We start from the raw sequence: 13,036 nt of genomic DNA on the forward strand, positions 1-13,036 counted from the left end.
TTTCAACCAGCAGCTCGTTTTTCTCTTGCGCTTCCCTCAACGTTATCTCGTGGGCCTTAGCTGTGCTGATCCGGCCCGCGGGCCGCCTGTGTGACACCCCTGCTCTAGATTGAATGTATTTAAAGGGACAGTGTTTACTTATTGACCGTCACTTCTCACTCACTGTATTTTTTAGTGCAACCGAAAACGAGTTCTAAAATGCACAACAGAAAAAAAAAAACCATGACGACTCAAAGTGACCAAATTATTCTTATTACTTTTCCCGACACGTTTTTTGTGTTTTTTGGGTACCCATAGCACCAGGATAAAGAGAAAATTACCTCAGCTCCCTGTGGGTGAAACTTATGCTATGTAGATTAAATTCAGAGTTTAAACCTATGAGTGTCATGATTCACCTGTGCCCGCTCATTTGGCGCCAACTGCCGCAGGTTCTGATTGGCTCCCTGTCCCTATTCAAACCCAGTCTTGTCAATCCCTTGTGGTCAGTCCGTCTGCGAACCTCAGTGAACACTAGGCAAGCCTTTTTCAACCCTGACTCCCACCTGTCCCGTTTTTGTTCCCATCCGTCTCCGGCTACGTCCTGTTTTGATCCTGACCACGTCTGCTCCCCCGTCCCGGCTTATACCTCTTTTTGTCCCCGACTACGTCTACTCTCCCGTTCTGGCTTAAGACTCTTTTCCGACCACGCCTTGCTATCCAGTCCCGGCTACCGACCCGTTTTTTTTCCGTCCCTGACACCGCCATCGCTCGCTCCGGATGATCCACTTCCGCGTTTGGAGTGACATACCTCCCGCGTCCAGCGAACACCGGATCGTGGGCGCAGCCCTTTCTCTTTCCTCCAATAAAACTTGTGAGAAACGTAACGCAATTGGGTCCTGTTTCCGTTCTGGTCGTGACAATGAGTAGTATTTAAAAACCAGGGTTGGGTAGGGTTACTTTAACTGGATTACTTTCAATGACTTTTGGATTACTCCAATACCAAATATGCTAATAAAAGACAAAAGAAACTAAATATGAATAAAATTATGACTCTCAACACGTGGTAAGCTTTCTCTCCTGGCTTTGATCTCTTGGATCTCCGGCAAAACTAACATAAACTGCGACAGAAACAAAATGAAAATAAATCCAAACAGCTTGCCAACATCATTTTTGCCGTTCCGTGTATTCAGTTACTCCCCAAGCCTGCACAAAATGTAGTCATTTTATTCATATTTAGTTTCTTTTGTCATTTTTAGCAGATTTGGTATTGGAGTAATCCAAAAGTAATTGAAAGTAATCCAGTTAAAGTAACCCTACCCAACCCTGTTAAAAATACACACACTGTCCCTTAAAGAACTTGGTTTAAGACTGATAGTCAAAGTCACTCTAGTTATATAACGAATTACTGTTATTATTCAAAACCTTCTTTGTGCTGTTTCCTAAAATATGACCACCTTTTCGTTTTCTAATAAAACAAGTAACAATTTTATGAAAATGGGGAATTGTTTTTATTCATTTATTTGTTTATGTGCATTTACTTCCCCCCAAAACTTTATTAACCCAAGCACGCACCAAACTCGTCCTCAAGTGCTTATGTAATCCACACACTTTGTATTTTGTAAGTTCTAGTTGTATAACCAAAACTCCCATGAGATCTCACATCTGCTTTTTAGAACTAGTACATGTGCCAGAATTGTGCGTCGGGAGGAAATAAGCATAAATTATGATGATAAAGAAGACAACTGAGTTTTCCCTTTTGCTTTCTTGAGCCTGACTCCGATTTTACGATTCAACGTTCCGAGGAGGGGAGAAAAAAGCATGGCTTCAGCACGTGGGGATGCAGTCTGCAAGGAAAGGGAGACAATTTTGTGCTAAAAACACACAAAAAAAACATATCAGCAGCTCTTGAGTAACACGTGTTGACTTGATTGATTGGTATGATATAAGTGATTGATTGTTGCACAAGCTAACACTCAGAAATGGGATGTTTTGTGGTGTTTTTGGAGGAGTTTGCACGGCATGAGTCAGTTCTCCCATGATGTACGCTTATATAAAATGGATATACTGTAAACACTTCTACACAGAGGTGGATCGGAACAGAGTACATTTACTCCGTTTCATTTACTTGAGTAATTTCTGAGAAATATACTCCAGGAGTACTTTCAAAACACCTGTAGTTTTACTTGAGTAAAATTAAAGCTCGTGGGCTAGCTTGTTGTTCTGCTTGCATAGCCTGTTAAGTATTGGAGCTTTAAATGTGCTACTTGGTGCGAAGTGTGATTAATTTATTTATTCTTTATTAAAGCACTTGAATTTACGTTGAATATTTGAATGTACTTTGTAATTCAATGTATTTTTTTCGCGGATTGGATGGATTTTGATAATTTGATGATCTGATTGGTTGTTTTCAAAAAAATCAATAAATATGATGTTGCTACAGCTACTCAGTACTTAAGTAACTTCTTCAACAAGTACTTTTCACTTTTACTGAAGTAAGTATTTGGATGACTAGTTTTACTTCTACTTGAGTAAAATTATTTGTCACGGTTGCCATGGCGCCCAATTGACCCACGCCTTGTGGCGCCAGCTTCTGTCACGGTTGCCATGGCGCCCAATTGGCCACGCCCATGGGCACCAGCTGAAGCTCGCTGACAGATTGCCCCCTATCACTACTTAAATGCTGTCCTGTGAGTCGCCTTTTGTCGGAGCATCTGCGAAACTCTGTTTGGACAAGTCAAGCCCTGAGAATCTCCGTTTGTTCCTGTGTTTTTGCTCCTGTTTTCCTCTCGCCACAATCTGTTTGATTTTGACCACTTCCGCGTTCCGAGCAATCTACTCCCCGCGAGCAATCTACTCCCCGCGACCAACGATCTCCGGATCGAGTGTGCATCCCTTTCGCTTCTCCCCAATAATCTGTGAGTAACGTTACGCTAGTGGGTTCTGCTTCCCGTCCTGGTCCTGACATTATTCTGAAGTAACGGTACTTTTACTTGAGCAAATTTTTTGGCTACTTTACCCACTGTGCTCATACAGTATAAAAGTTAAAAGAATAAATTAATTAAAAAAACAGTAATCTGCAGCCACTTACTGGAATGAATGAATGTTACAGTTACTAAGCTGATGACTGCATAAGCAATGATACTAAAGAATGGCATGTTTGTTTTGTAAAGAAGACATTGTGGCACTCAAGATAAGGTCTCAAATTGGTTTGCCCCGTCACACTGGTTGAAAACGAAGCTCTAACAACATTTTATTTTGTCCGAAGGAAAAAACATACTTGTTCTTTGAAATCCATGAATGTGTCATAAACTTTCAAAAGCATTAGCAAAGCTTACCCGCCTCTAATGCAATCTCACCTATTTGGTGATCCTGATCCACATCACCACAGTGACCTAAAAAAATAATTAAAATAAAATAAAGGTTTTTTTTTAATTTCATAGGCAGTGATCAAACCACATTAACAAAATCCACTTAAACTAAAAAGGTAGTTGGACTTATTTATGGATTGTGTATTTATGTATTTATTTATTTTTAAAATTGTAATGACAAATACATATAATCAATATATAAGCAACGGTAGATATAATAGCAATATGCTCATGTTTAATTCATTCATTTCAATTTTATAAGCAAATAAATGTGACGAAAACAATGTCAGATAAAATGGCAATATAGAATAGAATAGAATATAGCTGTATTGTCATTGTTACAAAATGGGTTAATATATTATGACAACGAAATTGGGCATGACACTCCAGTTTCACACATTCACAGTGAAGAATATAAAGGAACAGAGAAGATAAGGTTATGAAACAAGGAGGATAAGGTTATAGTGTTGTAATGTGGTAAGTCATGCATGTTTTTTGCATATTGTAAAAAAACTAAAGGGAAAGCTGGCTTTCGAAATGGTGTATGTCTTTATCTATACACGGTGCTTTTTGATTTGTACCTTTAGTTTTTCTACTGATTCATCTTTTGCTTTTTGGATTTGTACTTGTAGCTTTCGACCCATAGGTTTTCCCTTTGCTTTTTGATCGATACTTGTAGCTTTTTGACCCATAGGTTTCCCCGTAGCTTTGTCATTTGTACTTGTAGCTTTTCCACTGATAGGACTTCATGTAACTTTTAGCTTTTTAATGTGTACCTATAGCTTTTCGACCCGTAGGTTTTCCTATTACTGTTTTGATTTGTACTCGTAGCTTTTGGACCCATAGGTATACCCGTAGCTTTGGGATTTGTACTTGTAGCTTTTCCACTGATAAGACTTCATGTAGCTTTTTGATTTGTACCTGTATTTTTTCGACCCATGGGTTTTTCCTTTGCTTTTTGATTTGTACCCGTATTTTTTGGACCCATTGGTTTTTCCTTTGCTTTTTTATTTGTACTCGTAGCTTTTTGACCTATAGGTTTTTCCGTAGCTTTGTGATTTGTACTCGTAGCTTTTCCATTGATTGGTCTTCATGTAGTGTTTTGCTTTTTGATTTGTACTCGTAGCTTTTAGACCCACAGATTTTCCTATTACTTTTTTGATTTGTACTCGTAGTTTGTCGACCCATAGGTTTTACCGTGGTTTTGTGATTTATACATGTAGCTTTTTTCTAATCAAACCTGGGACCTCTGAACTGCAAAGCAGACACGCTAACCAGTCACTACCATTCCACCCAGTTGTTTCTGTTTTTATATATGTATTTATTTTTCATATTTTTTTAAATTTTAGTATTCATTTCTTTGCTTATTTATTTATTTTTGCATGCAGACGTACTGTAGGTTGGGAAGGGGAAGAGGAAGGCCAGTCCAAAATCTTGTTTTTCAGCTAGTTGCTCAAACTTGGTTAACAACGGTTCCGACAGATTGTCCACAGACCTGCCTGACGAAAGAAACCCCAAAAAATATTTATACAATGAATAATGCTACCAAAAGAAATCATATTTTCAGTCATACAGACGTTGCCCTGCTAACGGACGATCGTTTGTAAGTTGAATTCTGTTCGTAAGTTGATTCAGTGATATATTTTGTATGTTTAAGGTTTATATAAGTATGCCTAAGGTTTTGATAAGTAAAAGTATTGTTTTGTACTAAAAAATAAACATTTCAGAAAATAATATGCTCTTTAAAGATGAAGTTAAGTCTAACTTACTTTTGGAAGATGGGCTTCAAGAGGTCCTCCTCCGTGGTTAAAAGCATTCCAACCATTTTCTCAACCACATCAAGCTTTTTTATTCCACTTTCATTTCAAATGAAATTGTTCGCCTTTTCTTCACACTTTACACTAACCATATTGAAAGGATGTGCGAGATATCCAACAATAAAAATGTCAAAGTTCTTAGCGTGCTTGAGATACAGTATAGAATGTTAACACACGAACTAGGAAGAGGAGGCCGGATTTCTTCTTCGGGGTGAATGCTGGGTGACCTCTCACAGCGCCACACGCCGGTAGTGGCGGAAAGAAGCACTACAATACTGTCCTGTACTCGGAAAAAGGTGCACACAATGCAAAATTGAGCTGACAGCAATCTCCGGATATTTTTTGACATCCCGAAAAAAAAAATTGTTTCTACCATTTTTCGTAAGTCGAATGGTCGTGAGTAGGGGAGCGCCTGTACTTACCTTTTTATACTTACCATAGAGTTTGATGGTAATCTTGCCCTGTTTCTGGTAATACATGATGGCATAATTGGTGTAGTCTGTTTCGCTGATCACAATGTCGGTATCCAGCTCTGGTCGAGATCCTTATGGGAGTCATATAGGTGTTTTCACGTTAAATCTCTTTCAAAATAAGTCATAGTAACAACAACAAAAACCTTTAAGTGTCAAGCGCCCTGGGGTCGGGGTCAAATTGTACATCTGCAGTATCTCCCAACACTGATGATTACTGAAAAAGGGACAAAGGTAGTTTGTATGGGATTGAGTCACTTTGTTTGGATAGCAAATTGGGAAATTGTGTCTTTGAGTTTGTTGATATTACTTACTGACGTGTTTTAGTGCTGACCATTAGCGATTGCTCTGAAGTACTGGACAACGTGAGTTTCATGACTGTCGGTTCCACTTTGGTTCCGTGATTCATTAAAAAGGAGCATTTGGAAGCAGTGTTGAGTAAGTACCATGTCCCTGTCATCTGAAACACAATACATATATTGAATGAAGTGTTTCTCAACTGGTCTGACTTCAGAGCCCACCATTGGATGAAAAGATTTCGCAGTTTAAACAAGATGTAGTGAGAAGATATTGACATTGTTTTAAGTCAAGTTTATTTGTATAGCCCTTAATCACAAGGAGCCTCAAAGGGCTGCACAGACCACAGGTTATTTCAAACTACGGACTATTATTACACCTTCCCCTGATCTAAAACCTACATGAGGGCAAGGAAAAACTCAAAAACTTCATAATGAGGAAAATGAAGAAGCCTTGAGAAGGGAAAGCACATGAGGTCATCCCCCTTCCTGGAGGACCAGGCTGCAATAGATGTTCATGTCATGATTACTGATTTGCCAACTGCCTCGGACTCTGATTGGCTCCCTGTCCCTATTTAAGGCCACTCCAATCCGTCCCCTTTTGTCAGTCCGTCTGCGAACCTCAGTTAACACTAGCAAGCCTTTTTCGACCCTGACTCCCACCCGTTTTCTGCTCCTGTCTGTCTCCAGGCTTCAACCCATTTTTGATCCTGACCACGTCTACTCTCCTTTCCCGGCTTTCGACCTCTTTTTGTCCCCAACCATGTCTACTCTCCTGGCTTACGACTCGCTTACGACCTCCACCACATTTATGCTCTCCTGTCCCGGCTACTGACCCGTTTTCCGTTCCCAACACCGCTATCGCTCGCCACGGAAGATCCACTTCCGCGTTCAGAGCGACCTGCTTCCCGCGTCCAACAACCACCGGATCGTGGGCGCAACACTTTCTTTCTCTTCCAATAAAACTTGTTAGAAATGCAACGCAAGTGGGTCCTGTGTCCGTTTTGGTCTTGACAGTTGCATTGACAAACAGTACAATTAAAAATAAAATACAAAATAAATAAAGTATAATATAGAATAAAAAATGGAAAATAATACGGATGACCAGGTTGCAATGGATATAGCATTAACAAACAATACACAGATATTGTCAACATAAAATATAGGTTATTCAGATGCTATAGAATAGAAGTGTGTTTTAAGCCTAGATTTAAACAGTTCCAACAGGCATTTTTTTTTTCCAAATAACAGCATACACTTTGAATGTCCCTGCCTTATATTTAAAAGACAAAGTGAGCCAAACCAAAACAACGCCAAGATTAATATATACTACCCTCTAGTGGTAAAAGAAAAATATATATATTTTTTAAAACCATATTGATTTAAAAACAAAAAAAATAAAAACTCATACAAAGGTGCATTTTTTTAAAAAGAAATTTGCTTGTATTTTGAGGAACATGAACCTCACCTAAAGGAGCTGACATAATTTTCTGCCATCTTGCTGCTACAAGTTCCCCAAAATCGTAAGTCTTGCAAAAGGGCAAAAACATATAATAACATTTTGCTTTCTTGTCACTTAGAGTCTTCAAAGATTGTGTTGTTCCTCGTTTTTGGTTGCATGAAGGAAAACTACGACATATAGTGGTCAAATGATACACACTGTCCCTTTAATCTGGATATTATTAGCTAAAATGAAGTAAGTATGACCAACGAATAATGTTACACAGTCTACGGGGAAAAAACTAATGGTGTGTTGACTAGTGGTTTTAAACAAAAATGATACAGAAATCTTTTTGCAGGTAGGCGCCTTGCATGGCTAACTCCCTATTGGTGTGTGAGTGTGTGTGTGAATGGGTAAGTGTGAAGCACATTGTAAAGCACTTTTGGAGGACTTCATTGACTTGAAAAGCGCTATATAAATTTCCCATTTACTTAAAATTTAATAAACCATTATTTTTTTCTTATTTTTCCAATACTTTTAACATATCTTTCCGTATTTTCAGTTTTTAAGGAATACATATTTTCCTTATCGGCGCAGTGGTTAGCGCATGTGCGGCACAGTTCATGTCTTGGGAACCTCCTGCGTGGGTTCAAATCCAGCTCCAGACTTCCTGTGCGGAGTTTGTATGTTCTCCCCGTGCTTGCGTGGGTTTCCTCCGGGCACTCCGGTTTCCTCCCACATTCCAAAGACATGCATTTCAGGTGGATTGGCCGGTCCAAATTGTCCCTAGGTGTGAATGCGCGAGCGAGTTGTCTGTCCCCGCGTGCCCTGCGATTGGCTGGCAACCAGTTCAGGGTGTCCCCTGCCCACTGCCCGAAGATAGCTGGTATGGGCACCAGCGACCCTACAGAGGATAAGCGGTGCAGCTGATGAGATGAGATATTTTCCTTTTTCCAACAATATTTTACAAAGTACTTTCCCAGTAAAATTAAAAATACATCAACATTGCTAATATATATATATTTATATATATATATTTATTTTATTTTTTTTAAATAATGAAATCCCATAATATACAATTATTTACAGAAAAGTAAAACAAGTCGATATAAACCTAATGATGCAGTTTTGTGATTTACATACTATATACACTATTTCCACAATATTTTTTTTTTCAAAATACCTTGTGCAAAATACTATTGGGCTTAGATAAGTGATTTTATTTGTATAATATTTATATAAATCCCCATGATTCAAGTTGCACAAGCTGGTGGTTTTTGTTGACCTCCGTACAAAGCAAAGTGCATGTTTGAGGTACTGGCTTTTTTTTTTTCAGAGGTGTTGTGTTTTGCAACTCTGGCAATCCATGTCAGGTTTAAACATGTTCAAGATGGAAGCCGTTTTATATATTACAGCCTTTTTTTTTTACCTTCTTCAATGATCTGATACATTGAATTCCTAGTTTTTCTCTCTTACAGAATGTAAGGCGCACCTAAGCCAGAAATTTGAAAATGCGCTTTACAGTTCATACAGTGGATAGAATTTGAAATAGTTCAAATTTGTCATGAACCGGAACAGGAGGAGGACCCAGATGCGTAACGTTTTTCACACGAGCTCTATTTTTACGGGAATGGGGCAGTCATGCACATTAACACAAACGCCAGTGGTTCGGCGATCGCTGGGCGGAAGAAGAAAGACAGAAGTCTAGTGTGGAACCACAGGAAGCCAGAGACCAAGATCGATATCAGTTACACGAGCCGATACCGGACGGATGGTGTCGATACCGGACAGAACGGGACTAACAGGACTGATGACAGATACAGGAGACTGGAGAAAGAGATCAGACAGAACGAGAATGACGGTAACGATACCTGACACAGGAGATCGGAGACGATATCAAAACAGGACGAAATAGACGGGATCGATACCGGAGTCAAAACGCACGTCTCGCGGGTCGAGAGGTTCATTGACGGACTGACAAAGGGTGAGTGAGAGCACTGAGCTTAAATAGCAGGGAAGCCAATCAGTCAACGAGCCGCAGCTGGTGCCAAACAGGCAGAGCCAATTGGGCGACATGGGCAACCATGACAAAATTAAATTCTACTGCAAAGGGTAACTGTTCTGCCTTTGAGAAACACATAGGGCAGGGATGTCAAACAAGCGGACTGGATCAGGCCCACTAAGGGATTGAATCCGGCCCGCGAGACAACGCTCGGAGAAGCGCAAGAGAAAAACAAGCTGCAGGTTGAAAGATATTCACTTGATGTTGCCAAAGCCAGGTGCCTCTCAAAGGTTGTACTGTGTTTGCATTTCTTTTTCTCTCTCACTCTCCCTTCCTCCCTTTTTGTCTCTATCTCTCTCTCTCTTTCACATATTTTGTTCCTCTTTGCCTCTTTCTCTTTGTGTCTTTTTACCTTCTTTTCCTCTCTTCCTTTTTTCATTTTATCTTTCTCTTGCTTTCCTCTTCTCTTTCTCTCCTTCTTTCTCTTTCTATTTCTCTTTGGATTTCTTCCCTTCTCTCTTTCACCCTCTCCCACTATTTCTCTTTTTATCTCTTTTGTTTTGCTCTTGCTCTCCCTCGCTCTCTTTCTCCCCTTTCCCCTTTCTCTCTCTCTTTCTCTTTCTTCGTCCCACCCTCTCTACCTTTCTCTCCCCCTCTCTTTCTCTTATTTCTTTCTCTCTAATCTACTAGTCTGGCCCCCGAGAAAATATTTGTTCTATCGTGTGGCTCCCGAGTGAAAATGAGTTTGACACCCCTGATATAGAGTGTTCTTTAAGTGCCCTCTTGTGGTTAACATGTAAAGTGTTTTTTGCTAAACAGAAACAAAACAGAAGTGCGGAACTTCGATAGCAGCTCAGACGCCACATTTCGATTTTCACTTCATTTTCAATTTTATTATCAATTGGAAATCTTTAAATACCAAAAAAGTTTGAAGACACGGGAATAGAAAAGTTCCGGTAAATATTAAAATATAATTCCTTTGAATGTTGATATGAGTATAAACAAAACCAAGTAAGAATTTTGCTCATTTTATGTAAGATTTATTTCCCCAACTAGTGTGACTAGAAAAACGGCAAAATGATGCCATCTTTGATATATTGATAGACCGGTGAATAAAATTGGAAGTAACTCTTCTGCCTTTGAGAAACATATAGAGCGGTCTTTGAGTGCTTACTTGTAGTTAAAGGGAAAGAAAAGAGAATGCGCAGAAATTCGACAACAGCAAATCTTTTTTTGCTGTTGCTTTGGACGATAATTGTCCGTAAGTATGAAATGTATTGTGATTACTTCTCTAAAGAGTATTGTTTATGGTGACGTTTTGTACAAAATTACATAATATTGTTTGGATTGTTGTTAGCTTAGCCTAGCTTAGAATGTATCTGTATAGCTAGCAAGCTAACAGGACTTTTTTGTACTTTGTTTTTAGTTTTAGAGCAACTTTATAAGACTAATGGATGAGGACATTGTCCGAATAAACAGCAACTAAAGAAAGGAAGTCTGGTTATTCTGTACGTCGTTAGCTAGTTATTTTAGAGTGAAAACAGCATATTTATAAACGAATGAAATATTATTTGTGCTGAAACCAGATGTCATCGTGTTAAATTATGTTCCATAATATAAAATATTCCAATTAAAAAATTATCCGTCTGTCTCTCTGTCACGGTTGCCCATGGCGCCCAATTGGCCACGCCCGTGTGGCACCAGCCTTGGCTCGTTGACAGATTGGCTTCTCTTCTATTTAAGCTCGGTGCTCTCACTCACCCTTTGTCAGTCCGGCAATGAACCTCTGCCCCGCAAGACGTGGGTTTTGACTCTGTCATGTTTCTTGCCTGTGTTTCCTGTCCGGTTTGTTCCCGTCTATTTTTGTCCTGTTTTTTATTGATTTCCAGTTCCGTTCCCGGCTATTTTGTTCTGTTTGTTATCGATCTCCAGTGTCTGGTAGCGTTACAGTCAAGTTTGTTCTGTTTCATTTCAATCTCCAGTGTCTTTTATCGTTTCCGTCTATCTCATCCTGCTTGTTATCGGACTCCAGTCTCCAGTGCCTGATATCAATCCTGTCTGTCCGTCCTGTCCAGTATCGACCCCATCTGTCCAATATCTGGGTTCTCCTCTTATTCCGATTCCTGACACTCTCTTTTGTTTATCAAAAGCTGAGCTACACTGAAATGGACAAAAATGCTTAAAACAGCTTACGTTCATTATGATTAAAATTAAGGGTCACAATTATGGATGGTTACTATGGTAAATCTTTGTTGAGGTAACTGTCACTTGCTAAATTAGCAATACTTCTTAGCAACTGTGAATACTACTTTCTCTTGTTCCTGTTCTAGTTTTTCTATTACCCTCAGTGATTATTTTGTGCTTAATATTATAGAAATACTTAATCCCAGCTGGATTAACAATTAAAAGCTTTACAGAATAACTATTTGATGTGTAAATTCATTTTGTGCTATATATTTAAGCGACTGTCATGATTACGATTTGAATCACCTGATTGGCTCCCTGTTCCCTTTTAAGCCCGGTCCTGTCACTCTCCATTTGTCAGTCCGTCTGCGAACCTCTGTTGATACTAGGCAAGCCTTTTTGACTCTCACTCCCGCCTGTCTCGTTTTTGCTCCCGTTTATCCACCTGTCCGTTCCTGATCTCCCCGTCTGTCTCCGGCTACGACCTTGTTTTTGATCCCGACCAAGTCTGCTCTCGCGTTCCGGTTTACGACCCGTTTTTTATCCTGACCACGTTATGTTAAACTAGGGACTAGTTGACTCCAATGCTTCCTTTTTAGCATGCTAAACAAGCTATATAATGTTGTAGTACATCTAAATTAGCATTTTTCACACAAACCGCAGTTCTTACTGTAGTACTATTTCCATGCGTCTTATAGTGCAGCACGCATTATAACGAAAGTCAATTCTCTTTGTTAGTGCAATCCATAATCCGGTGTGCCACATAGTGCAGAAAACACTGTCAACAAAATACCCTACCTGTTGTATTTCGATATTTTTCTGAGGTTCCGTCAGGTCTACAGGTTGGACCTTCGGCTTCTTGCGAGGTCGTCTTTGGGGCCGGGGCCGACTCTTGGCTCCGCCTACAGCTTCTGTCGCTCCCCAGAAACACGCTAATATCAACAGTGCCAATGTAAGCGTAAACCTCCATGCTCCTGCCATCTTGTTTTGCTCGTTTACGTCGACGTTTGCTTCCTCTTCGCGGTGTGTAATGTCCGACCAAACTCTTATACTCCAAATGACTGTGACAGTTGATGGCAGAGACAAACAGTGGCCAAAAGAAGTTAAATATTAACTGTGAGATGATTCTTTCTTTGGGGGAATGCACGCATTTCAATATGTTGTCGGTTTATATAGATGGGTTGGTCTTAAGTGGGGTATGTAAGATTTCATGTTTTAAGTTTTAAAGTGAGAGTGTGTCACATAGACCACTAGATGTCGCTTAATTGTGTGTTACAGGGGTGCCCACACTCTATCCTCTAAAGAGCTATGTCAAAATTATCTACCAACTATAAAAATGCATATTCATTTATAAATAAAGCCTAATCTTTTCTTCCTCATCCATCTATCGGTGTTTATCTATCTCTATCGGTGTTTATCTATCTATCTCTATCTATCTGTCTCTGACAAAACGTGACCGACGGGATCTGAGTCAAAAAT

General features: G+C 39.6%; 1 protein-coding gene across 3 annotated transcripts; it reads right to left on the bottom strand.

The window, feature by feature from the left end:
* Positions 1–1,463: 1,463 nt before the first annotated feature.
* Positions 1,464–12,653, bottom strand: c8g (complement component 8, gamma polypeptide). Of its 3 annotated transcripts, XM_088321895.1 has the most exons (7): positions 12,356–12,648; positions 5,949–6,094; positions 5,781–5,851; positions 5,601–5,708; positions 4,742–4,846; positions 3,336–3,371; positions 1,464–1,823 (listed from the first exon to the last, which is right to left on the bottom strand). In XM_088321895.1, exons 1-7 carry the CDS (start codon positions 12,536–12,538, stop codon positions 1,804–1,806), a joined length of 669 nt encoding a protein of 222 aa, XP_088178021.1. In that variant the 5' UTR covers positions 12,539–12,648; the 3' UTR covers positions 1,464–1,803. The 3 variants fall into 3 exon arrangements, with proteins under 3 accessions (XP_088178021.1, XP_088178022.1, XP_088178020.1); XM_088321896.1 differs by lacking the exon at positions 4,742–4,846 and having other exon boundaries at positions 12,356–12,653; XM_088321894.1 differs by lacking the exons at positions 1,464–1,823; positions 3,336–3,371; positions 4,742–4,846 and adding an exon at positions 4,891–5,444 and having other exon boundaries at positions 5,587–5,708; positions 12,356–12,618.
* Between the last annotated feature and the right edge of the window lie 383 nt (positions 12,654–13,036).

The sequence above is a fragment of the Urocampus carinirostris genome, chromosome 18 (genome assembly GCF_059441175.1).
Source record: "Urocampus carinirostris isolate Australia breed hairy pipefish chromosome 18, RoL_Ucar_1.0, whole genome shotgun sequence".
Classification (NCBI taxonomy): domain Eukaryota; kingdom Metazoa; phylum Chordata; class Actinopteri; order Syngnathiformes; family Syngnathidae; genus Urocampus; species Urocampus carinirostris.

Bases quoted from the DNA above. Each gene is read 5' to 3' on its own strand.
- c8g (XM_088321894.1), bottom strand. From the start codon at position 12,538: ATGGCAGGAGCATGGAGGTTTACGCTTACATTGGCACTGTTGATATTA. The intron at 6,095-12,355 runs GTAGGGTATTTT...ATTGTGTTTCAG, and splicing joins AAAATATCGAAATACAACAG to ATGACAGGGACATGGTACTT. The intron at 5,445-5,586 runs GTAAGTACAGGC...TTCCGAGTACAG, and splicing joins TCTATGGTAAGTATAAAAAG to GACAGTATTGTAGTGCTTCT.